Below are 13,524 nucleotides of genomic sequence, written 5' to 3'. Positions count from 1 at the left end.
ACACCTCATGCTCACTGTTCAGTTATAAAATAGGTCAAATATTACACTTACATTCTGTAGTAGTTGTTGGGGCAGGCGTTGTAGTAACTGGAGGGACATCAGCTGTAAATAAATTATAAAATTACCAAAAACAACATATTTTATAAAAGTGGTAAATAGAATCCTTGGGCAAGACACTTAACAGCAATTGCTCCAACCCAGTGGTCACTAATGGGTTGTCCAAATTATCAACCATACATAAAAAATCGCAAAACCATCACCCACAAAGTAACATATGTGGTAACTCATAGGTGGGCACAAGGCGTATGAAACAGAACACCTGTGTTATAATGACTGTCGTTTTTCCGGCCATGTAAGGATAAAGAAAGTATTTGTTTAATGAAACTTATTTATCCTTGCATAGTTTAAATGAATGAATGTAACTTGTTTATTCTTGTGTGGCAGGAAAACAACAGTTGTTATAACACTGGTGTTCTGTTTCATACACTTCGTACTCGCTAACGAGTTATCACATGTGTAATTTTACCGTAAACTAAATGAAACTTATTTATCCTCGAATGGCAGGGTAACTTACGAATTATATTAATGGCGTTCTGTTTCATACACCACGTACCCGTTTATCAGTTACCAAATATGTAATTTTTTGAGTAACATTTTGCTTTGTTTAATTGTAACACAGATTTTTTGTTCCATACACCTCGTGCCCGTTTACAAGTTACCAAATTTGAAATATGTCATTTTTCGGGTAATATTTTGTTTGTTTTTTGTAACACGGATATTCTGTTTTATAAACCTCATGCTTGCTTTTAAGTTACGAATGAATAATTGTAACTTATTTATCTTTGCATGGTAGGGGTAATGATAATTGTTATAACACGGGTGTTCTGTTTTATACACCTGGTGCTCGCTTATCAGTTACAATGACATATATACTTATTACTTACCAACTGCAGTGTATTGAAACTGTATTGGGGAATTTGCAACGGAAGCATCGCTAGCAAAATATAAGCCCAAGTAATTTTCAATAGAATATATAAATTCGCCTTTACGGTTGCCACTGTATTCCCCGAGCAGTAATGTTGAAACGTTTGTTCTTACAGCAGAATCATAAACCTAAAAAAATACATAATTTTAATATATATATATGTGTATAGTAGGAAGTAGAGAGGGGTAAGACGGGACACCTTTAGCACATAATACCCAAATATTCTGATCGAGTTTTAAACAATTAACAACGGTCTATGGGAGTCGTGAGGATACGGTTTTATAATTCTTTGAATGTTCTTTGTTTACTACCAAATGGGACAAGAAAATAGAATAAAAATGTTTCCCATCTTCCCCTAACCTACTATATAAAAATGTTTTAAAATTAAAAAAAAAAAAACTTAATTTTAAAAAGTGTTTTTTTATAATTGTGTAAAATTTTGTAGTTTTTTTGGGGTTAAATTTAAAATAAATTATATATATTAAAATGAATAAATGTAACTTATTTCTTTGTATCCACAAAGTGAGCATCGACTAGCCTTGAACCCATTACCTCTGGGTTACAAGCAGGCACGTTAACCACTTAACCACATAGCCAGAATGTGTTTTATAATACTATAGTTCCAAAAAAATAGTTAAAATACCTAATTGCAAATTTTAATACCTTTAATTTATCGCAGCAAGGTTCAGTGATAAAATCCACCAATTGTACTTTAATTTTTAATCCTTGTGGAGCTGTAATGAACCACCAACACTGGAGGTTGTGTAGGTAATTCTCAGGGTGATTGGGCAATTGAAATGTTTTTGTTTCGCCAGGCACAGCAGAGAGATCACTCATGCCGCAGTTCAGGTTTTCTGTTGGGATAAAATGATTAAATGTAACTTATTTGTCCTCGCGTGGTGGGGTAACTTAGAGTTATAACATAGGTGTTCTGTTTTATACACCTCATACTTGCTTTTAAGTTATGAAGAATAATTGTAACTTATTTATCTTTGCATGGGGGGTAATGATAGTTGTTATAACATGGGTGTTCTGTTTCATACACCTAGTGCCCGCTTAAAAGTGACAATGTATGTAACTTTGTGGGTGAATTTTATTTATTTTTTGGCTGACAATTTAGACAACCCATTAGTGACCACCGGGTTTGAGAAATTGTCATTAAGTGTCTTGCCCAATGACACATATGCCCACAATGGTAGCAGCGACAAGCCTTGAACCCATTACCTCTGGGTTACAGGCAGGCTTGCTAACTATTAGCTATTGCACTGGAAAAATTCTTTATTCTAAAATGTGATGATTACCTGGCTGTTCTCCACTGCCACCTGAAAATAAAAGAAGTTTTTTATTAAAAAATAAATGTAACTTGTTTATAATAGTGGCAGAAAAACAACAGTCGTTATAACACCGGTGTTTTGTTTCATACACCTCATGCCCGCGTACGAGTTACCACGTATGTAACTTTGTAGGTGATTATTTTTTTGTATTTATGGCTGATAATTTGGACAACCCATTAGTGACCACTGGGTTGAAGCAAAATTTTACCCAATTAAATACACTATATAAGCAGTGACAGAAGCAAAACTAATAATACAATTAGTTTGTTCATACCTTCTGTCGTGGGAGCTGTAGTCACTGTAAATAAAAATAGTTTTTTTTTTTTTAAAAGATACATACTGTTTAAAGTTTTTTATGAAACTGGGAATCAATAATTAAAGTACTAAAAACACCAAGTAAAAACACATACGCCTACAATGGTAGCAGCGCCGAGCCTTGAACCCATAATCTCTGGGTTAGAGGCAGGCGCACTAACCATTATGCTACAACGTCAGAAAAATACTCCAACAATGGTAGCAGCGCCGAGCCTTGGACCCATAATCTCTGGGTTAGAGGCAGGCGCACTAACCATTATGCTACAACGTCAGAAAAATACTCCAACAATGGTAGCAGCGCTGAGTCTTGAACCCAAAAACCTATGGTTACAAAGCAATTTCACTCACTTGTAGATTCTATAGTTGAATCTGGCACTAAAAAAACAAGTTTAATTATTCATTTTAACATTAATAAATGAATGCAATGAATGTAACTTATTTATCCTTGCGTGGCCGGAAAACGACAGTCAGTATAACACAGGTGTTCTGTTTCATACACCTCATGCCCGCTTATGAGTTACCAGGTATGTAACTTTGTCGGTGATTGTTTTTGTTTGCATTTTATTGTATTTAAGTGTCTTGCCTAAAGACAAATACACCCACAATGGTAGCAGCGCCGAGCCTTGAACCCATCACCTCTGGGTTAGAGTCAGACGCAACTACTGTGCCATGGCAATAAAACTACCAGTATCGTAGAGTGGGGGAAGATGGAACACCTTTTTACTCTACTTTCTCGTCCCATTTGGTAGTAAACAAAGAACAATCAGAGAATTATATAACCGTATTCTCACGACTCCTATAGACCGTTGTTAATTGTTAAAAACATGATCAGGATATTTAGACATTACATGCTAAAGGTGTCCTGTCTTTCCCCACCCTACTATATAACATAGGTTAAAATATAGTTAAACAAATATACATACCTCTGACAATATTTGCAGTAAAACCTTTATATTCAACACTGCCATCACTTGTGAAAGTAATTCTTAAACTTGTATTAGTAGTACGATAAGCATCACTTGGAAAGGTGCCAAAAATTGTTTTGACTCTTTCTGTACCCTCGTACAACTGAACAAATTATGTAAGAATGAATGTTAACTTGAATATTCTTGCATGGCGAGGCAACGGCAGTCATTATAACATGGGTGTTCTGATTTATATACCTCCTGCCTGCTTTCAAGTTATGAATTTATGAATGTTAACTTGAATATTCTTGCATGGCAAGGCAACGGCAGTCATTATAACATGGGTGTTCTGTTTTATATACCTCCTGCCTGCTTTCAAGTTATGAATTTATGAATGTAACTTGTTTATCCTTGCACGGCGGGGTAACGACAGTCATTATAACACAGGTGTTCTGTTTTATACACGTCGTGCCTGCTTTAAAGTTATGAATGTAATGAGTGTAACTTATTTATCCTCGCATGGCGGGGAAATTACAGTCATTATAACACAGGTGTTCTGTTTTATAAACCTCCTGCCTGCTTTGAAGTTATGAATGTAATGAGTGTAACTTATTTATCTTCGCATGGCGGGGAAATTACAGTCATTATAACACAGGTGTTCTGTTTTATACACCTCGTGCCTGCTTTAAAGTTATCAATGAATGAATGTAACTTGTTTATCCTTGCATGATGGGGTAACGACAGTCATTATAACACAGGTGTTCTGTTTTATACACCTCGTGACTGCTTTAAAGATATAAATGTAACTTATTTATCTTGGCAACAGGCCAACGAAAGTCTTAATAATGTGGAAGTCCTGTTTCATACACCTCGTGCCCTACTTTTTGTATGAATATTTTTTGAGAATTGTTTATGCTTATCCTCACAACTCTAAAAGAGCGTTGTTAATTGTTAAAAACACGATCAGGAAATACGGGATATTATGTGCTAACAGTATCCATCTTACCCCACAGTACTATACATATATAAATATAATATATATATTTAAATTTCTAAGTATTTTATTTACCTTGATTTGGTCACAGCATGATTCTGTTTGCGAATCGCCAAAATTTATTTGGATTTTGTATCCAGTTTCTGTTTGTATGTTCCATTCACAGTCAATGTTGGGTGTGTATTGACTTGGGTAGTTGGGTGTTCTAATCCTTTGTATTACATCGGATGCTATAATGTTCTGACCGCAGCCTGAAATATAGGGTATTATTGAATGAATGAATGAAACTTGTTTATTTTTGTGTGGTGGGGAAACGACAGTCGTTATAACACGGGTGTTCTGTTTCATACACCTTGTGCCTGCTTAGGTGTTGCCAAGTATGTGAGTTTGTGGTGGTTGTTTTTTTGTATGGGTGATAATTTAGACAACTCATTAGTGACCACTGGGTTGGAGCAATTGCCGTTAAGTGTCTTGCCAAAAAACATCTACCCACAATGGTAGCAGCATCAAGCCTGGAACCTGTAACCTCTGGTCTAGAGACAAGTGCTCTAACCACTTTGTTACAGCATTTTTTACAACATACAAAACAACACCTGAAAATTCAAAACTAAATTTAAAAAATGCAAAACCTTTTACCTGGTTCAGCTGTTGTAGTAGTAGTTTCTGTAATTTAAAAAGGCGTTTTAAAACAAAATCTCCCTCCAAAAAATAACATGTTTTACTATAAAATTAACTAAACTTTTAAAAAAATTACAAATGAAATTAAAACAGTTTTTTTAAATAAGTAAAAATGTCTAAAATAGTGGCAGCATTAAGCTTTGAACCCGGTATCCTATAAAGCAAGTGCTTTAAACAGTGTTATAATGACTATATAGTAGGTTGGGAAAAAATGGGACACGCTTTTTTCTCTTTTCTCGTCCCATTTGGTAGTAAACAAAGAATATTTACAGAATTATATAACCATTTCCTCACGACTCTAAAAGAACGTTGTTAATTGTTTAAAACACGATCAGGAAATATGGGATTTAGATGCTAATGGTCTTACCCCACGGTATTAAATAGTAAACACAATGTATATTTACCTATAGTAGGGGGTGCTGTATATGGAACTGTAAAATAAAAAGTATTCCTGTTAGTGGTTTGAATGAATGAATGAATGTAACTTTATCCTTGCAGGGTAATGATAGTTATTATAACACGAGTGTTCTGTTTCAAACGCAAGACAGGGTAATGATAGTTATTATAACACGAGTGTTCTGTTTCAAACACCTCATGCCAGCTTACAAGTTACCAAGTGTGTTACTTTGAGGATGATTATTTTTGGAGGATTTTTTCTTTTTTTTTATGTGTGGCTGATAATTAGGACAACCCATTAGTGACCACTTCGTTGGAGCAGAGCCTTAAGTTTTCGGACTATGAGTGTAACTTTATTTTTACAATGTCAGCCAAAACTTTACTATAAATCGAAAAATGTTACTATGCAAAAAAGCACATTAAATGCTTTAAAAAAGGTTAAAAATTGTCTTTTCATAGACACAGACGCCTACAATGGTAGCAGCAACAAGCCTTGAACCCATTACCTCTAGGTTAAAGTCAGGTGCGCTAACTGCTGTGGCGTTAAAACTAATGTTATAAACTTATAATATAGGTTAAAATATAGTTAAACAGATATACGTACCTCTGATAATGTTTGCAGTAAAACCTTTATATTCAACACTGCCATCACTTGTGAAAGTAATTCTTAAACTTGTATTGGCAGTGAGATAAGTCTCAGATCCAAAAGTGTTTGAAAACTGGCCTACTTGTTCACTTCCTTCATACAACTAAAAAAGTAAAAATAAAAAGAATGAATGAACGTAATTTTTTATCCTCGCGTGACAGGGTAACGACAGACGTTATAAAATGGGTGTTCTGTTTCATACACCTTGTGCCAGCTTATAAGTTACCACGTATGTAACTTTGTGGGTGACTATTTTTAGGGAAGTTTTTTCATTCTTTTTTCTATGTGGCTGATAATTTAGACAACCCATTAGTGACCACTGGGTTGGAGCAATTGCCGTTAAGTGTCTTGCCCTAGGACACACATACGCCCACAACGGTAGCCACATTAAGCCTTGAACCCATTACCTCTGGGTTAAAGCAGGAACGCTAAGCAACTGTGCTACGGCCTACGGCGGCGATAATTAGTTAGTACTTACTGTTAATTTATCACAGCAAGATTCTGTTTTCGAATCACCAATGGTAAACTGAATTTGGTATCCTGTTTCTGTTTGTATGTTCCATTCACAAGCTAGATTAGGTGTGTATTCCAATGGGTAGTTAGGAGTACTAATATTCTGTACTACATCCTTCGCAGTAATGTTTTGTTTGCAATCTAAACAATATAAATAAATGTAACTTGCTTTATCCTTGGTGGCACGGAAATGACAGTCGTTAAAAAACGGGTGTTTTGTTTTCATACACCTTGTGCTAGCTTATAAGTTACCAAGTATGTAACTTTGTTGGTGATTTTTTTCCTGAATGGCTGATAATTTAAACAACCCATTAGTGACCACTGGGTTGGAGAAATTGCCGTTAAGTGTCTTGCCTAGGTACACATACGCCTACAATGGTAGCAGCGACAAGCCTTGAACCCCAAACCTCTGGGTTAGAAGCAGGCGCGCTGACCACTTCGCCACGAAACAGGTCAAAATGCAAGTAAATAGGAAACGACATAAAATCCGTTTTATTATTTACCTTGTTCCGTAGAGCCTGGTATACCTGCAAAAATACAATATTAAAACGATGAATATAACATATACATATACTTTAGCTCTGTTGTTACATTTATAGTTGTCAAACATAGGGAACTTCATTGATTAATGTGGTGAATGCAATATACTTTGGGTCTGTTTTTTTTTGTATGAACGCCTAACAGCAGGGTAAAATCTGGGGTCGGGTGACATTGTTAAAATACAGTTACACTCATAGTTGTCAAACATAGGGAACCTCATTGATTAATGTGGTAAATGCAAAATGCTTTAGCTCTGTTTAAAAATTGTATAGACACCTAACAGCAGGGTAAAATCTGGGGTCACATTGTTAAAATACAGTTACACTCATAGTTGTCAAACATAGGAAACCTCATTGATTAATGTGGTGAATGCAATATACTTTGGCTCTGCTTATTTGTATGAACACCTAACTGCAGAGTAAAAATACTTACTTGTACCAAATCTAATCCAAAATCCTTGCTTTGTTACAGAACTGTCACTCGTAAAAGTCAAAACCATTTGGTTAGATTGAGACCTTATGAACTCAGTTGTAGATATTGTAGTTCTGCCTGTACTTTGTCCACCCATGTACTAAAAATAAAGGAAAATTTTGGTCAAAAATAAAAGAATAAATGACTGTAATTAGATTTATTTTTTGGGGGTGAAAAAATGACAGACATTAACACAGGTGTTCTGGTTAGGGGTTTTAAGTCTGCAAAAATTTGGCTAGGGTTAAACTTTTCACCAGCACCAAAAATACAGAATGAAAACAGCATACCGAAAGTGTATCGCAACACATTTCCAAATCGAATGTCATAACTTCTAGCAGGACTACAAAACCCTCTGGGACAGTGATGGTCCATGAGCATGCAGCTTGGTTATTGTAGTTTTCAGGATAATTAGGCGACGTTATGTTTAAACCGGAGTCCGTAGCAGTAAGGTTATACACGTAGTTGCAATCGTCTAAAAAATAGAAAATTTTTTTTTTTATTTTTAAATGAATGAATGTAAATTGTATATCCTCGCATAGCAGTTAACGACAGTCGTTATAACACGGGTGTTCTGTTTCATACAAATCGTGCCCATTTATGAGTTACCATGTATGTTACTTTATGAGTGATTATTTTGGGGGGGATTTTTTCACTTTAATATGTATGACTGATAATTTGGACAACCAATTAGTGACCACTGGGTTGGAGCAATTGACGTTAAGTTTCTTGCAAGGACATGTAAGCCTACAATGGTAGCAGCGACGAGCCTTGAACCTATTACCTCTGGGTTAGAGGCAGGCGCTCTTAGTAACTGTGTTGAGAGGCTAGACTACACCAATATCCTATGTACTACAATAAGATATATATGTATGATACCAAATTACCCTTTTTTAACAACAAAACCAGGGGCGTATCTAGGAATTTGAAAGGGGAGGCGCCAGTTTTTGCTTAGAAAATGGACGCGTATAAAACATAACGTGCTCGATAAAATCATACCTTGACCCACATAAATAATAACGCACATATTAGAAATGCGTAAGATTGGTTTTAAACTACAATATTATGACTGCTTTTTCATTTTTTTATGAAAAGGGGTTATAATTTTACAAAAAAAAAATTAATTAAAAAAAACAATATTCAAAGGGGAAGGTCCGGACACGCCTGAACAAAACATAATAAAAAAACTTATACCTGCTGCTCCAGAACCTGTAAAAAAAGATTTATAGTTTTATTTTGTCTAATTTGAAATACCAACATAATTTTATATTTATTAGTAATTTTTATGCAAAAAACAAGGATAATTTTATATTTATAGGTAATTTTTATACATATTTCTTAAAATACATATGTCTGGTCCAACATTACAGTGCAAATATATGACACACATATTTCTTTATTTCAATTGTTGTAACTTATACTATACAGTTAATATATACAAAAAAAACTATTATAGGCAACAATTTTATAGAAAAAAACTATTTTATCAAAAAAAAAATACTTCAGGCAATTATTCTATACAAAAAAAAACTTATTTTATGAAAAAAAAACACTTTATAGAATTATTTATCTAGAAAATACGTTTTTAAGCAATTATTTTACAAAAAAATAACTAGTTTATACAATTAGTTTATATCAAAAACTATTTGTGAACAAAAAATTTGTACTAAAATCTACTTTATATAACTAATTTATAAAAAATATCCAAATTTCTTACCTTCGGTTGGGGGGGTCGGAGCAACAACTATAAAAATAAAAAAAAAAGTTTAGAAACGTATATTTTAAACATAATGTTACCATGTTTGAGTTATTAAAACAGGTATTCGTTTTTACCTTTAATTTTTGCGTATATAATCGTTTTCTGTAGCGTGTTTTAACGGCTGTCATTTTCAACGAGTTTTGTATTAATGTGTTTTTGTTAAAATTAATATTATTGTCCTATGTGACATTTTTATTAAGCTAATCACGGTGAAAATTTTAAATATAAACACAAAAAAACGTTTTCAAAACGTTTTTTAAAAGTATCATGATTTGCGCGGGAAAGTTATTATATAAAATATATAGAAATAACGCATAATATTGAATAAAACAGGGGACAAAGTTAACGCTTTAATAAATTGACCAAATAAAACACATAAATTGTTATTAAAGGAAATTATATTGTATATAGTTGGGAAGAGTAAGATGGGAACTGCTGGCATATATAGTATACCATATTTAAAAATCGCGTTGAAAAATTAAGCTTTTTTAAATTTCTAAGAATACGGTTACACCATAGTACTCTAAACCGAGAATACGGTTACACTAAGAATACGGTTACACCATAGTACTCTTTTAGAGTACTATGGTTACACAATTTTGTAAATATTCTTTGTTTACTACCAAATGAGACAATAAAAGTAATAAAAACATATACCATAATACCTTAACCTGCTATATGTAAAATAAACCAAATTATAATAGCAAGAAAACCCGCATGAATATGATGAATATATAAATGTAACTCACTTTACCCTCGCGTGGCGGGAAACGACAGTCGTTAAAACACGGGTGTTATGATTCATACCCATTGTGCCAGCTTGCGAGTTACAATGTATGTTATATACTTTGTGGGTGATATATGTAGTTTTAAACACGACTTACCGGTTACGTTTGCATGGACACTACCATCGTCATTGCATAAATTCCCTTCGCAGCATCTAACGTTGCAGCTTACGAGCTCCGCCGATCCGGGAATAGCGGATAGCATACCATCGGATAGTAAATCGCACGTCAATCCGTTACACGCAGAAGTAGGTGCGCAAGATCCGTACGTTACTTCTCCAGGCGTAACTGGTAAATTGAAATAGACGTTAAAAGTGTACTACATAAACTAATGAATGAATGTAACTTAGTTATCCTCGCGTGGCGGGGCAACGGAAGTCGTTATAACACAGGTGTTTTGCTTCATTTACCTCGTGCCCGCTAAACAAACGGTTTGTGGGAGTCGTGAGGATATGGTTTTATAATTCTATGAATGTTCTTTGCTTACTACTAAATCGGACGAGATAATATACTAAAAAGATGTCCCAACTTCCCTTCTCTTTGTATAGTAGGGTGAGGGAAGATGGGACACATTTTCGTTCTATTTTCTCGTTCAATTTAGTATTAAACATAGAACATTCAAAGAATTATAAAACCCTAACCTTGCGACTCCCATGGACCGTTGTTAATTGTTCAAACACGATCGGGATATTAGGATATTATGTGCTAAAGGTGTCCCATCTTCTCCCACCCTACTATATCTTTATATGTTTTAAGCATTACCTGGTCGCCCTTGTAGGCTAATGCTAACCGCCGCTGTAACAAACAAACAGCTCGAGTCAGGAGTACAGACTTGTTCTGAGACTTGGTTCATGATAACATCGGCATCTGCCCGCACTCGTATAATGGTATTGCACTTCAGTATTTCGGGCGTAGGTGGCGGGGTGTCTGGGCCATTGCATAAGTCCCCTTGGCAGCAGTTCAGGTTGCATTCTGCGAGCTGAGGGTTGCCAGGTAAAGCCGCGAGCATTCCGGACCCAGTAAGCTGCTCACAGGTCAAGGTAGGACAGGCCGATGAAGAAATACAAGCGCCATATACGATGGTGCCAGAAACTGTATAAGAATAGATGAATGTAACTTGTTTATACTTCTTTGCAGGGTAACAACAGTCTTATAACACAGGTGTTCTGTTTCATGCACCTCGAGCTCAGTTTTAAGTTATGAATGAACGAATGTAACTTAATTATCCCGCCTGCTGGTGGGGAATTGATAGTCGTTATAACACGACTGTTCTGTTTCATACACCTCATGCCCGCTTACGCTTTACCACGTATAAAAAAAAGCCCGAAAGTGTACTCTGACTTTCAAAACCAGTTATATAGCGGTTTTGCCTAAGGATAGAAAAAAATAACTGGATTATGTACACGACTGAATCATCTATGCGCCAGACACTGTGTTCAAATATGTTACAATTTAGAAATAATTATACCACCGACTACGAGTTACCACATATGTGATTTTGTGGGTGACCGATTTTTTAGATTTTTTTCGTGTATGGCCAATAATTTAGACAGCCCATAGGAAACTACGGGGTAAGACAAATTGCGGTTAAGTGTCTTGCTAAACACATGCGCCGTACTACTATAGTAGCGTCAAGACTTACCGCGTTTAGAGCAAATTATTATCAAATTTCATATTTAATGAACGAGTTGTTCACAAACAATATCCTACATTTTCTAATTGTGTTTTAAAATTCCACAACGCTCGTTTAGAGTCGTGAGGATAAGGTTATGTAATTCTGTAAACATCCTTCACTTGGTGGTAAAAAAATAAAAATTTACAGAATTATATAACTGTATCCTCACGACTCTAAAAGGACGTATTTAACTTTTAAAAACAAGATCAGAAAATATACGATACAATGTGATATAACGCCATTCAATTCCAACGGTACTATAACACGGACAGTTTTAAATACAAATAATACCTGTATTCCCTCCTACTGTCATATCCACAGTCGCATTCATGTGCAAGCAGCTGGACTCTGCCGGGCATTGCTGTTCAGCGTTTTGATCCAAAACTACGTTCCCGTCGGACGTAACGTGTATAATGGAGTTACATCTTATGCCTGTAAAGTGCAAAAGGGTTAATATGGTATTATAATAACGCTGGTGTCTTATTATACACTAGACGTACATGGTGTATTCATACACCTCATGCTCACTGTCGAGTTATAACATGGGTGACTTCTTATACACCAGACACACATGGTGTATTCATACACCTCATGCTCACTGTTGAGTTATAACATGGGTGTCTTCTTATACACCAGACACACATGGTGTATTCATACACCTCATGCTCACTGTTGAGTTATAACATGGGTGTCTTCTTATACACCAGACACACATGGTGTATTCATACACCTCATGCTCACTGTCAAGTTATAACATGGGTGTCTTCTTATACACCAGACACACATGGTGTATATTTTCCTATCATAAGTTTTAAAACCAAAATATTCATAAAACTAAGTAATCAATTAAAACGATTTCCGTAACTAAAAAATGGAATATTTAAATACTATGACAAAAAAAAGCTCTATAACGTTAACAGGTATAGGTGTTTTTATTCAAAAGGAAAAATGGGATACAATTATAATACATACGTTCGTCCAAATCTGTAATATCACTGCCGAGATTTTGACTTGTTACCCTTCCTATTATAACAAAGCAATAGCAGAGAAAACTGGGAAAACGCAGCATTTTTTATAACTGCGATACACCCAGAAAATTTGCTTAACTTTTCTATCTAAAAAGTAATAAATGTTAAAAATATTTTGAGTTAATGCTACAACTACAAATTTTATTAAAATTCGCATTTCAAAAATAGTTATGTTATATAGTAGGGTGGGAGAAGATGGGACACCTTTAGCACATAATATCTAAATATTCTGATCGAGTTTTAAACAATTAACAACGGTCAACGGAAGTCGTGACGATACGGTTTTATAATTCTTTGAATTTTCTGCTTTTTCTTCCTAATGGAACGAGAAAATAGAATGAAAATGTGTATTTCCCCCTACCCTACTATATATACGCTTTGCGATTTTTTTAAACGAACGCCATTTAAAACCTGTTTCGTTATCGGTGTACAGTATACAAAGCGTATTTTTACGCACGCAAAATTCTGCGTTGCGGTAATACACAACAACAAATAAAACAGAC

General features: G+C 34.9%; 1 protein-coding gene across 3 annotated transcripts in view; it reads right to left on the bottom strand.

Annotated features, from left to right (window-relative positions):
• Window positions 1–13,127, bottom strand: part of LOC149725734 (cubilin-like) — a 59,350-nt gene extending 46,223 nt beyond the window's left edge. The window contains exons 1-21 of one of the 3 annotated variants that reach the window (XM_089890983.1): window positions 12,966–13,127; window positions 12,285–12,425; window positions 11,081–11,410; window positions 10,418–10,606; window positions 9,492–9,518; window positions 8,969–8,983; window positions 8,065–8,249; window positions 7,739–7,877; window positions 7,270–7,293; window positions 6,732–6,907; window positions 6,212–6,356; window positions 5,616–5,642; window positions 5,170–5,196; window positions 4,609–4,784; window positions 3,558–3,702; window positions 2,983–3,009; window positions 2,594–2,617; window positions 2,287–2,307; window positions 1,649–1,839; window positions 945–1,113; window positions 52–102 (exon numbers count right to left, since the gene is read on the bottom strand). In XM_089890983.1, coding sequence (XP_089747109.1) covers window positions 52–102; window positions 945–1,113; window positions 1,649–1,839; window positions 2,287–2,307; window positions 2,594–2,617; window positions 2,983–3,009; window positions 3,558–3,702; window positions 4,609–4,784; window positions 5,170–5,196; window positions 5,616–5,642; window positions 6,212–6,356; window positions 6,732–6,907; window positions 7,270–7,293; window positions 7,739–7,877; window positions 8,065–8,249; window positions 8,969–8,983; window positions 9,492–9,518; window positions 10,418–10,606; window positions 11,081–11,410; window positions 12,285–12,425; window positions 12,966–13,062 — 2,326 coding nt within the window. In that variant the 5' untranslated portion in view covers window positions 13,063–13,127. The remainder of the gene's footprint in view (window positions 1–51; window positions 103–944; window positions 1,114–1,648; window positions 1,840–2,286; window positions 2,308–2,593; window positions 2,618–2,982; window positions 3,010–3,557; window positions 3,703–4,608; window positions 4,785–5,169; window positions 5,197–5,615; window positions 5,643–6,211; window positions 6,357–6,731; window positions 6,908–7,269; window positions 7,294–7,738; window positions 7,878–8,064; window positions 8,250–8,968; window positions 8,984–9,491; window positions 9,519–10,417; window positions 10,607–11,080; window positions 11,411–12,284; window positions 12,426–12,965) is intronic. The other 2 variants (XM_089890984.1, XM_089890985.1) reach the window with 2 other exon arrangements.
• Window positions 13,128–13,524: the final 397 nt, after the last annotated feature.

The sequence above is a fragment of the Ciona robusta genome, chromosome 13 (assembly GCF_009617815.1).
Source record: "Ciona robusta chromosome 13, ASM961781v2".
Taxonomy (NCBI): domain Eukaryota; kingdom Metazoa; phylum Chordata; class Ascidiacea; order Phlebobranchia; family Cionidae; genus Ciona; species Ciona robusta.
The sequence above is the reverse complement of the archived record's forward strand: the minus strand, read 5'-3'. Positions and strand labels throughout refer to the sequence as shown.